The sequence below is a fragment of the Eublepharis macularius genome, chromosome 6, assembly GCF_028583425.1.
Source record: "Eublepharis macularius isolate TG4126 chromosome 6, MPM_Emac_v1.0, whole genome shotgun sequence".
Classification (NCBI taxonomy): domain Eukaryota; kingdom Metazoa; phylum Chordata; class Lepidosauria; order Squamata; family Eublepharidae; genus Eublepharis; species Eublepharis macularius.
Window position 1 is genome coordinate 40,134,750 of NC_072795.1, and position 13,534 is coordinate 40,148,283.

The window sequence follows — 13,534 nt, forward strand, 5'->3', positions numbered from 1 at the left end:
TTGAATTCTGATGATTCTGTCTGTGCAATTACCCAAAATTGGGGAGGTGGAGATCAAATGAGCTTCTTCTCAGTTAACTTGCTGTTCCACATTGCTGCGGAACTTCAGGAGTAGTTGTACCTTGTAATATTTCTGGGGCTATGGATAGGAAGGGACTACCAGAATGGAGAATGTCTTAACATTCCTTTAACAGCAGCTATCAGTGTAGTCTTAAGCAGAGTTATATCCTTCCAAACCCGCTAACTTTAATGGACTCAGAAGGGAATAACTGTGCTTAGGCATGCACTGTAAAGCATCTTGGACCACAATCTTCATGCCCTGCTCTAGAATGATTTATGGTGAGATGATCTTAAGGTAAGCCCACAAAAGACTAGTTCCTTAGCATTGTAAATATAAAGGAATGTGTCCTTCTTATCGCTACAGTAACGCTCAGCTTTTCTCTCAGGGAAGTTTGTCTGACATTGCTGATCTTCTCATTGAGGAACCCCTGATATGTTTTGCTGGAACAGAGTTTGAAAACTATTATTCTAACAATACTTCAAGTAGATATGTCCCTAACTACTAACTTTAATGGTCTATTTGCAAAGCTCATTTTAAATGAGAATGCAAGGACCAGCAATCATTTTTTCAAAATGCTGGTTTCATGTCATTCAGTTATTTCTGAATACTTCCTTCTTATGCTAATACATCTTTGAAACTTAATACAGAGTGGGCAGTGTTTTTATTTGAAACTGTAACACACTGGCAATAAATTATGTCTATTCTTTGAGCATTAGCCAATTTTTCATGCATGAACTTCACCCTACCCCAAAAGAAAACCATCTCCAACCATCTCCTTTGCATCACAGAACACCATAAACACATCCTTGAATGAAAGACATTACAATGAGGCAACCTTAAGATATAAAATGAGACAGGACAGCTTTAAGAGGGAAACAGGAAGTTGTAACCAGAATCCAGCAGAAATTCTGAACTGTGGCAGTTTGCCGAGAGGCTGCAAATAAAGCAGATGTGTTTGTTGTGCATTTCTGTACTGTCTAGACATTCTTTTTACCAAAGCAGATATACAGGGTATAACTTGTGCAGTTTTATTTAGGTTGGCATTTTTTAATTAACTCTCTGGGGTGATTTCAGAGGTGTGCACATAAACAGATGAAATGGAGAAGTCAAGGAAACTGGGATCAGTGAAAGATGAGGACCAATTTTATCATCAGGGTGCTGTGGAGCTGCTGGTCTTTAACTTTTTGCTTATCCTTACCATACTAACCATTTGGCTTTTTAAAAATCACCGATTCCGCTTTCTGCATGAAACGGGAGGCGCCATGGTCTACGGTGAGTGTTTCAATGCAAGCTGTGTCTTGACATTTTAAACTTGTTGCATGATTTGTATAATTAGACACTTAAGCTCAAAGCCCCCAAGAAGAAGAAAATGTGCTCAGTTGAAAGCCACAAGCCCACTGAACTGTGCGGTGATATAACAAATGCAATCCATCCGTCCTCTCTCACACATGGGCAGAGCTAGAGGATAACTTGTGAGAGAAATAAAATGTCATGAGCACGCTGCCAACTTAATGGGCTTCAGTGAGCATATCAGAGTTCCAAAACTCTTGTTTGTTTCCTGAGAACACCAGTCTGGTTTAAAGAGATTGTATTTCTTGGGATTATGATGAACAAACTCTGGTGAAATCTATCTATCCATATACCAGATGGCAGCCCATCAGGACCCCCACGTCCGGTTTCATGGTCTGATGCCGTTTCGACAAGCTGAACATTTGTGCTGTTTTTGCTGTGCTCTAAAACAGCAGGCTGTGAAAAACGATCCTCTCCACATGCTGTCACTGGAATATTATCCCATCTTGGCTCTTGTAGTTTACATTTTTCTTTATGTGGGTTTCCTGAATTTCATCTGTAAGCCATGAGTACAAAGTACCCTCTGTGAACCGTACTGCCAGGAAAACACATGGCAGGTAATTAATGTGTTATGTATCACAATTTGATGTGCAGTTACAACCCCCCCCCCCATTTACTCTTAAGTTGGTTTCACTTTCTGGGGAAAAAGTCATTAGCTACACAGCACCGACACCATCAGCATCATAACCGTGGAAAAGAGGCAGCATTCTAAAGTTTATAGATTGTTTACTATAGTTGCGCTCCTTAAAATAAGGAAATGGCGGTTTTAATAAAAGTTTTAAAATAAAAAGGAGGAAGACTTCATACCTTAGACATTCAGATCTCTGTCTGAATATTTACAGTTTACTTGTTTTGAAAAATACTGACTTGGTTCTGATATCCACTGAATGGTTTGTTCTTGTGATAGAATAATCATCATTAGCGCTCCTTTAACTCTCACTACCAGCAGTAGAGAATTTTTAGAAAAAGAGCTAGTAAATGTACTAAACAGAAAACTTGAGCAAAAAAAGATTGGATGAAGATGTTGCTATATAACCATGTTATTCCAGGATCAACAGAGTAGTCGCACATTCAGGCTTGGTGTATCCCTGCAGCAGAATGAGATGAGAATGAGATGGCAGAATGCTGAGGTGGTAAAATGGGCTGTGCCGTTCAGACTGTGGGTGAGGGATTTCATTTTTTAACATTGCAATGCACTGATAATTCCTTATTAAGTAGAAAAGAAGTACAGTAATGCAAAAAGCTAAAGTACAGCCTTTCTCCATGATAAGCAAATTGTTTATTTGCATGGAATTTGAAATGGGAAAGCTCTAAAAATATGAGTCTATTGTCTGAAGTGGTACACACCATTCTGTCACCTCAGGAATCTAGTTCAGCATCTTGTGGCGATCAGGCCATCAAAACTCTTAATTAAAAAAGCGAATAAAGTGTTTTACGGGATATGTGTTTTCATAGGCTTTTGAATAGATAAGTAAATGTATGTGGCAGAGACTGAATAATGGATTTTGAAGGAAGACCACTCTAGAAACCTAATGTGACAGTTGTCTATAAAATTGTCCAGGAAACAGATTAGTTTTGAAAAATAATTTTTAAAATATAATTTTCCATACTGTATAGATTTTGCCCTACGTAATCCACTTCCTGACTCTAAGCCAAAAATTAGTTCAGAGGAAAACAAGAGGGGCTGTTGCAAACTATGCAGCAATATCTCTTGGGAAAAATGGAGAATTTATTGAACAATATAATTTAAAGCTTACTGGTAACATGGTAGGACATCAAAGCAATGCTGATGCTTTGATTCTTTTGTTTCACAATTGATACACCCGGAGCCATAATTCTGTTCCTTCTGGACTCAGAGAACAGGATATGTATTGACTGTCATATGACTCTAGTACGACCCTTTCCTCCCCGTGGTATAGTTCTGTTGAATTTGGTGATCTGAGTGCAGTCTGGTCACATGTTTCAAAGGGTTCTGCAGCTCCCCTCTCTTCAGTCTGTGCTTTCTTCAAGCTTATGGCATGGCATGGGTAGGCAAGACGTACATGGCCTGACAGCAGTGATGTGCACACCAGCAGTTGACAGGCGAGAAAATGATAGGGAAGAAAGGGAATGTTAGAATTGAGATCTGTGGCAGCCATTTCCTTATGGGAAGTAGGGCTGTAGTCCAAAGCTGCAATCCACAACATGTGTTGGCAAGAACATCCTCTATGAAATGATAGCCAGTATCCTGAAGTAAACAGATAAGGCCCATATTTGATGGAAATTCATAATCCACAAATAATTCTTCTTATTCTACATTTTTTTCCTGCATGAGTTTGCTTTTAGCAACAGAGGAAAAAAGAGAGCCAGGTTAATAAAAGGTATCATCTATTTTATGTCACCCATCTGCACGGTATCATTTTAGTCCACAAACTTCATTTACTTGATGGACTATTTGAATTTTGTGCTGTTGTGGAGAGCTGCTAAGGGTGGGTTTTGTTCATTCTCATTTTTTAAAAAACAACCTCTGTGAGTTATTTATAGTGGCCGGCAGTTGCATCCATATTGCTATTTCACAGTCTCCTTTGAAATATTCATGAACTCTGTTGGATAATGTAATCATTGTGAGCATCCATTAAACCTGGCCCTGGTTTCTTTCTTGAAATCTCAAGTGAGATTTCATCAGTTCGATAAGGTTGCCAACCTCCAGATGGGGCCTGGCAATTCCCCAGAATTACAACTAATTTCCAGACAACAGAGACCAGTTCCCCAGGAGAAAATGGCTGCTTTAAAGGGAGGAATCTATGGCCTTATCAATGAAATCCTAAGCAGAGTTACTCCAGTCTATGGCCATTGAAATCCCGGGTTTAGACTGGAGTAACTCTGCTTAGAATTTCACTGTATGACATCCCACCGAGATCCTTCTCCGCCTCAGATCCCCAGGAAATTCCCAGAGTTGGCAAACCTATATCAGCCACTCTATAGTCCAGCTTCAGGTTGCTCCCCTTATGGTTCCAAAACGTCTGAACTGGCATTACAGAAATTATCTCAAACCAAATAATCATGCCTATTAGTCCAGGAGTAGCTGGATTTGAATTTTGCAGTATAAGTTTTGTTGTAGGATAGGGGAAAAAATTAGGTAGATATATGGCCTACTGTGACTGGTGTACACAGGTGTACACTTTAGCAACTAAAGCAACATCTTATGCTGAGCATGTCACCAGGATGAAAAAGTGATGCAGAACTTCTCTGCTTGCTATTAAGCTTCTGAAGTCCATATGCTTCCCTTTACTCTGGAAGATTTACCCACATAACCTTTCACTGGAAAGAAAACTATAAAAACACTCCAGCCACATTTTCAATTGCCTCTTTAGAGCTCCTTGCTTTGACAGAGCTGAAGTGCATGAGGTCCTGGGATGAAATTTCATGCATCAAAGCCATTGGCAACTGCTGCAAGTTAGTCTTGAAAGTGGCTTTAAGCCCCCCCCCCCTGGAACAATGTAGACAAGCTGTTGACTTTGGATAACTGCTGGAGCCTTTCTGCTAGATCTGGTGCATGTAGCCGTTCCGTTCCAAGTCTTTCTGGTGTTCTCTAGAGGAAGAATGAATGTGTGTGGAGGGAGAGACTCATTGCAAGCTCCACCCCATTCATTTGCACAAGTATGTAGTGTCTGTGTGCAAACAAGAGAACATGTATATGTCTCTCCCTACACACTTGGGAAACAGGGTAGGTCTTGGTCCAATCCCGAAGGGAAGAGGAAGCCACATGTGTTCTCTCTCCTCTTCCTCTCCTCTCCCTTCCATTTCTCTGCATGCTCTAGGCCTTTGACTAGTGCTGTTTGTAGTCGATAAGAAAACTCTTCTGTGGTAATATAGGCAGCTGTTAAAGTTCAGGACACAAATATACGCTTGTGAGATTTGCAACTCAGTCTATGAAGGCAAATGCTGGATTCTGCCATGCTAATCTATTACCATGAAATCAAACCCTGGGTAGGTTTATGCAGACAAAAAAGACTAAGGTCCCAATAGTTTCTATTAAATTCTATGGCTCAAAGTAAGCAATCTGATTTACCTAATGCTGAGGGAGGAGCAAAGCCTCTTCTCCCACCACCACCCGGCAACATTTCGCAGATCTTCCTGAGTGATAATTTCCCCCATATAAATGAATGAATGACATTCTTTGTTATGAGTAAAAAAGTAACGTACTGTACTCTGTTGCTTCCCTGCAGAGAGGGAAAAGCCTGTCCTGCAAAACTGACACTGGTGGGCTTGGGATATATTGACAGAGTCCCTCTGGACAATCCATTGAGGTTATCAATATTGAGTTATTATGCCCCTCTAAGGTCTGTGCTGGGCCCATTCTGCCAGTTGTGTGGTGCAATCCTAAGCAAAGCTACGCCCTTGAAGTCAATGAACGGATTAACTCTGTTAAGGATTGCGCTGTTACCAATGGAGATTTTACTAGAAGAAAACAGACTCCAAAACAAATATCTTCATCCTTTTGAATGCAAATATGTTTGTGAATGGCAAGTTAAATATGTTCATACAGACTCCTGAGCAGTTCTACAGAACTTATTACATATTGCAGTGAACATGTGGTTGAAGTCACCTAGACCTTTGAAACAAGAAGGAAAAGATGCTGCCTTTTCAAAGTTCGGATCTGTAATTGATCAGACACCAGGTGGACATCAAAAAGGAGATCAGTTTCTCTTTTATAAACTGAATATTTGTTCTCACTCCAAGTCAAGATGGAGAAATGCATCTGGGAAGAGTCATTTCTATTTAGAAACAGGGCAGTACTTCATGCTAGTCTTTGCAGCTAGCATAGTTGAGTTAAATGTCTGATGTGCAACTATGCAAACAAGTAGTTCACTGTGCTATAGGGGGTTGTTGCCATGAAAAGAACTGCATAGTATATTTCTACATGAATAAAAGGCAAGAATCACCCCCCTCACACACACACAAGGCAAGAATCGCCCCCTCTCTCACACACACAGTGTGCGCCCCCCGGGCGCTCTTTTCCCAGAAAAAAAGCCCTGAATATGTGTGAATGTACATTGAATGTTCATAGCTAAGATCAGATTTTTAAAAACAAACACATATATCCTGATGAGGGCCTCTGTGACATTGTAGGGGCCTCTGGGACAATATCTCATTTGTGATTAAAGTGGAAGAGCCACATAGTTGGCCCTCTGCTGTGTTGAGCTACCTCAGCAGATGCCCCACAATGCTAACCCTGACAAAAACTGAACTAACTGTGCATCTGTTGTCAAGTTCAAACTTCCCTTCTACTATATGGACCATATTTTTTTCCTAGAGTCATTCTGATTATGTTTTCCTGTGCCTGTTAGCTTCGGACTTGTTTTTAGAATAGTGTTTACTGCCATTGCTTATTGTCTCCCCAGGCGAAATTAAGAGGCAGACAATGTATTTGGGAACTAAAGAGCCATTTTTTTTGGCAACAGTATTATTAACATTCAAAATTAATGTAAACACAGCAAGAGCCTAACTAGCGGAACAGGTCAGGCCCTACAGTCACCCTGGACCTCCACCCTAACCTTTCTTGGTGAGCCCCACTGTCCCGGGCACAAGCTATCCAAATGCATAGTTGGGATCCAGCCAGCCAGGCAAAAGGGGTTCCCCTCTACAAGATCCTCTACTCCTAGCCATCAAACATGAAGGACAAACTTGTACAGGGGATCCCATCCATCAGTCTGCCCTCTCAGCTGGCCAGTGTCAAACAAGCTAGCTGATCCTGACAGACCCCAATTCCCCCAACAATGGGGATGTGCCAGGGGTGCTCACTGACCTGCTTACTTAATTCCTACACTATTCCACCAGTGACAACCTATTTGTCTCCACCGTAAGCCAATTACCACAACCCAAGCAAGCAGTACAAAGTAGGCAAAAAACCCATCTCCCCATCAGCCAAATGGGAAAAGAAGAAAGAAATCCTACCTAGGCCTGGGAACCAGAGACCAGCTAAGGCTGCACTACTACAGGGAGGGTGAGTGGGTCAAGCACAAGGCAGCTACAGAGCCGGAGGGGCAGACCTGCCTTTTAAAGTATCTGGCTCTGCCCCCAGCTCAAAGGATTGGATGGCCGGGAAGAGGCTTTCTGCCTCTTCCTCTGCCGGGCTGGCAAAGGATGACCCCCGGGTTAAGCAGTTGACACTGCAAGCCAGGAAGGGGCTGCATTGTTGACTTCAAATTCTCATATTTGACTCCCATTTTCATTAAACTATAAAGAGGGCATGGTGCAGATAAGAGTGAATTTGGAGTAGAGATGGGCACGAACAGCAATACGAGCAAAAGAAGTCCATGAACAGCCCAATCCACTAACCCTAAACCTAACCCTTCTAAATTCATTGAAGTGGATGAACTTAGAGAGGAATAACTCTGCTTATGATTGATGGAGTTTTAGATAATACTTTGCCAAAGATGCTTCTTGCCTGCCATGCATTATATAGTATGTGTAAGCAAACCCTTTCTTCTGCTTGCCTAGAGGAAGGAAGAACATGGCCAGTAGGTCATGTAGACTCAGAAAGCCCTCCTAAAGTCAGTCACATGGTGCAAAGATTGATAGAAAGCAAAGACAGTGGGAACCAAAATACAAAGTGGAATAACCTTCAAAAAATTAAGTTTATCTGAACTGGAATTTGAGGAGGGTGGTTAGAAGGCCTGTCTCTAGTAGGGAATTCCAAGAGGCCCATCTCTAGTAGAGCCTGTGTGTCTTGCAACTTTTAGCTGTATGAAGATTTTTAGCACTTGACTTTATTTATCTAGGCATTTATACTCTGCTTCTCCACCCCACTAATCTGGAGACTCAACATGGCTTACAAGATAAATGTATAAATACAACTTAAACAAAAGCTTATAGAATATGATTCTGGGCTGGTGCTGATTTCACTGCTTCATCTCATTCAGGGCCACAGGTGACAAGGCACAGGCTGAGCCAAAAGACCAAGAGTTCATCACCTCCAGCCCTTCAGCTTATGCCTGAACTAAATGCCTGGAACAGGGAAGGAATAAGCACAGCCCAGATCCCCTTCAGCTGATAAAAGATATTCCACTCTCCCTCCCTTCCTCCCTTGCTGCAGCAACTTGGGAGATGATGTTTCAGTACTCTCCCAGGTAAACGCATCCCTTCCTGTACCTGCATGTCATGTCAAGGAGAAGAGGCAGGGTGGATTGGAAGGCCTCCAGCCTGCCCCCCAACAGAGTGAGGTAAGGAGGGAAACCAGACAGCTGCTTGTGGGCTGTTAGGGCACTTGGCTCCCTTGGCACTGGCAACTCCCTTGGGCAGCTGACTTGTGGGCTGTTCAACTCACTCATTCACTTATACCGATCTTATGTGCATGAACTTTAGCTAGGGAGCTTGGAGAAAGGGTGAATACTTTTGAAATTTACCCATTAGACTTAACTGTTGGTGTAATGTTCAAAATCAGTGCTGTAGCAATTGTCTCTGATGGATCCCCATATGGGGCATTCATTCATTTTCTAATCTCTGGGTTTAAATGTATCTATATTCTGTTCCTTTGAGAGCTGCCAAAGATCAAGTGCTCCATTAATGACCTGACTAACATCTGCTGTACTAAAAGTCTCTCAACTATTGCATTTGCTGCAGGCTGTTTTAATATTTATCAATACACAAATGAATTCAAGAAGACTCAGTCAGAGTCAGTAAGCCCCACTCCTGTTTGAGCCACAGGATACACAACACACATGGTAAACAGCTACTGGTGATAAACCGGCATAGTAGACTGTGTATTAGATAATGAGAAAACCACTTCCTATGTCTGTTTAGTTCAAGTTCAACATTATCAACTGATAATAAATTTTACCTTATTAGCTTCATGCTGGAGCCTCTACTGGAATCCTTTATTTTTATTTTGGTCATTGTTGAAATATGCTAATTTTAAGCTGTAGAGTTTCCTGAATGTTGCCATTTTAAGGGAACAATTTTAAGCAGGTTTACTCAGAAGTAAGTCCCATTGTATTCAATGCAGCTTACTCCCAGGAAATTATCTTTAGGATTTCTCATGGGTAGATTGGCATGCTTGGCCTATGCAAATGGCAGAATTTCCAAATTGCCACTTTCCTAGTAGCTTTTCCAAATACATTCCCCTTTGTCTTTTTTTAAATAAAAAACATATCATTAAAACTCCGATACACAGATCTGAATTCTGTGGAAGGGTCCTTTCTGCATCAGTTGGCTATGAACTGCTATTTCTCTATTGCTATATGCTAGTAAATACACTGTGATGAGGAAACTGATAGAAATAACTGGATAAAGCTAGGCCTGCTGTTCAATATTGGTAGGAAGCTCACTGAAATTTGAAACCCTCTGTTAGGGAACATTATCTCTTCCATGCCAGAAGGCTACTTCAGATACTAGATGCTCTTGGGACACAAACTAATTATGTTTCTTTTTATTGCCACCTGTATTGACTTTGTTGTAGTACTCTTTTCTGTCTTGTACTACCGCAATTGAAGCAACCAAGCCTTAACAAGACATTTATATAAGTAGATCGTTAAAATAAAGATTTTTGTTGTTGATTTATCTCCCATTGAGGAAAGGATAGTGTTCAGGACTTTTACATTTAGAAAAAAGACAATTTAGGGGAGAAATGATAGAGGTTTGTAAAATTAATCATGATATGGGGAAAGTGGGCAAAGGTAACCTTTTTGTTCCCTCTCCCATCATATTAGAACTTTTGGGAACTCAATGACGTTGATTTAGGAAAAAATGAACTAGAATATTTATTCATCCAACACAATTTATCAAGTGGAAAATACAATGTGGATTCCTAGATTAAATATGTATTACACAGATACATAGAAAATAAATCCGTAGTGGCTAAACGAAGCCTACAAGAGCAGAGGCAGTGTACCTATGGATAACAGTAGCTGGACGGCAATAACAAAGGAATGCTTTGGTCTCCATGTCCTGCTTGTGGTTTTCTGAGGTCATTTTGTTGACAACTGTGAAAAACAGGAAGTTGATTAGATAGACCATTGGTTTGATCCAGCAGAACTCATTATATGTTTCTCAGTTTCACATTTCATATCTTCTAGCCTAGATGGGCACGAACAACAATACGAACAAAAAAAAGCCACAAACAGCCCAATCTGCTGTTCGCGAACAAGCTGTTTGTGAGGCCCGATTTTATACAAACAGGTGATCGTTGCAAGCCTCATTCGTTGCTGTTCGTTGCTGTTCATCAAGCCAGACAGTCTAGCACCTGCAATCAATTCCCTTGGCAACTTAGGCAGGGATTGTCTGAACTCTGTCTGAACTCCTGCTGTTGCCCTGGAAACCCCAATCTAAGCCCAATTTAGCTTGATAGGCAGGTCTTCCTTTCAAGTGTGGAGCTCCAAATTTGTTACAAGGGAGCAAAGAGCAGGGGGGAGGGGGGCTCCCAGCTCTGGCTTAGTTTGCAGATAGTGGAGAGGGAGAGAGTTGCTGTTAGCATTTGGATAGAGAGAATGCATTGGATCTTGAATTTTCTTTGTGTGTGGTGGGATAGGGATCTACCCCTTCAAGTTCCAGGGCTGCTGCCAGGCTCTGGGGCCAAGCTATTATTTATTATTGGTACCTTTCCTGCTGCCTGCTCAGGTAGGGTTTCTGGGAGGGGTGCAGTAGGGATCTTGACTTTGATGATGGCTGGAGGAGAGCCTGCTGGCCCCCATGAACAGCCAACCACGAACATGTTCATGGTTGTTCTTGAGTCCCTGTTCATAGATGGCAACGAACAATTAACATGTTCATTTTTTTCAGTTTGTGCCCATCTCTAGCCTAGACTTTAGACCCTATCTCCTCCTCCTACTTACCTATCTGCACTCTAGTTATGGAAAGAGGGTAGCTAGCCACATGCCTGGAAGCCTTGGGAGACTTTGGGGGTGGGGCATGGGGGGAAAATATGTCTTTGATGCATTGATGTCACTTCTGGCTAAAACCTGGAAATGACATCACTGATACTCTAGGATTTCTAGAGCATCGATGAGGTGATATCTCTTCCAGATTTTAGCCAGAAGGAGTATTGACAACATCTCCCCCTGCTATTCTACCCCCATTGCTCATTCCAGTAGGGGTTGGGAGGTGGTGACAGGAGATTGCCCTATAAATGATAACCCTATAAATGGAAACCAGACTGGGGGGTGCTTAAAGTGGTCAGCTTCCCTTACCCATTCAGTCCTTTTTCTGTTAAAACAATCCCCTCATTTGCACACAAATGGGAACACAAATTGATCCATGTGTCTCATCTGACCCTGATAAGTGGTGCTGTGGCAGAGGTAGTGGGGAAACTTGCAGCCTGACCCTAAACACTCTTGCTTAGAAGCTATTACCATACATTTTACATTTACAGTGCAATCACTTTCAAATATACTAGTGTTTGACTGAAATTTGCTGCATAATTCATTTCAGGGAATTGTTGTGTTCTTTGGCCAGGCAAGAATGTTGGTATTTCTCTTACCTATGCAAACTTTTGGAGTATATTTTTTTTAATTACATTCTTCGTACCATTGTTGGATTTTGTCATTTTTGGAAGATTGGCATTATATACATTTTTTTACTGGGTCTGACTAATGGCTTTTGAACTAATAGTGCCTGTCATTTGACAGTTTTCACAGCACTCCCCCCCCCCCGCCGTCAATCTCACAGAATACACAGGAAGCCAGCATGAGGCCTGTTTCCACTACAAGTGTTGCTTGGTTTTATTTTAAAGATTTCACTATATATGGTGGGTGGGGCCCTCAGGGCATTTAGATGCTTATCTACATCCTGAAGAATGTAATAACTCTGGTGTTCAGCAAGCCTGTCCAATTTTAATGCTTGTTTCAGAGGCACACATCAACAGCAATGTATTCCACCTTTTCTGTTTTTTTCTATTTTGCTCCTTTCCTTTATTTATTTGCTAGTGGGTCCTCTTCATGACTTTTTGTCATTCTGTTGTTATTGTCATTCTGTTAGGAGCAATCCTAAACAATTCTACTCAGTAATTCTTATGTTATTTAGTGGGACATTTCCAGGAAAGTGGTCCTAAGGACTGCAGTCATAATTATTCTAGGCTCAGAAAGGAAAGCTTAGGAGCAGAGAAAACTGCCAAAGAGAAATGGTATGGGTCAGCTGCAGGTTGTCTCTATGCCTCATCATCCTCATCACAGGCAGAGATTAATGTATTCCATGATTCCTTCAGGACATTGTATCAGACATAAATAAATGTTACACTGTATAGAAATGTTCCACTGTTATAATTTTTTTTAATAAAGATAATAATAAAAAAGGACATTGTATCAGGAATATTAGAGCTCTTGATACTTTTTAAAATAAAAGCACATTTCTGGCTCATAAGACTGGGAAGATCAGCTTGAAAGTAAAGCCCTCAAAGCTATCGGAAAGGACTGAATAGGTTTGCCAGTGATTCAGTGAGTAGGGTTGCCAGCTCTAGGTTGGAAAATTCTTGGAGACTTTGGGGGTGGAGCCTGGAGAGGCAGGGTTTGGGGAGGGACCGCAGTGGGGTATACTGCCATAAAGTCCACCCTCCAAAGCAGCCGTTTTCTCCAGCCGAACTGATCTCTACAGCCTGGAGATCTGTTGTAATTCCAAGAAATCTCCAGCACCACCTGGAGGATCGTAACTCTACCAGAGAGGAGTGGCTTCAGTGTATGGTGGAGCTTTTCAACCCTCCCCACAATAAAACAAAGCGCAATAGATTGTACAGTATAAGGAAACGTATGGGCAATCACACAATGCAATTTATTTTATTTTATTTTTAAGGATTTGGGGTTTTGTTGGCACGGGAGTATTTCTTAAATGCAAAATACTCATAAGTCATAACTTTGATCACAGGATTCTTATCTATGCTGTGCAGCACTGTATTTCCTTCAGGATCCGAAACAGGCTATGCATCCACGTACTATAAAACCTCTGAACTATGACCTCAAAGAGCATGAATGAATTGGTCATATATAATTCTGTAATTTCTCTGCAGAATTTCCAATATGAGTAAAATTTCAAAATGAAAACAAAAGAGTGCCTAGGCCGAATGTAATGTTTCTCATTGGTATGGTGGGTAAAATGAGAAATGCTGATACATTCCCCCACCCCCACCCCCACTGGTTATTAGAATGTCCTTTTTTCT

General features: G+C 41.3%; 1 protein-coding gene across 1 annotated transcript in view; it reads left to right on the top strand.

Moving 5' to 3' along the window:
• The first annotated feature begins 1,010 nt into the window (after nucleotides 1-1,010).
• SLC9A9 (solute carrier family 9 member A9) overlaps nucleotides 1,011-13,534 on the top strand; it is a 417,613-nt gene continuing 405,089 nt past the window's right edge. The window contains exon 1 of the mRNA XM_054983875.1: nucleotides 1,011-1,332. Coding sequence (XP_054839850.1) covers nucleotides 1,158-1,332 — 175 coding nt within the window. The 5' untranslated portion in view covers nucleotides 1,011-1,157. The remainder of the gene's footprint in view (nucleotides 1,333-13,534) is intronic.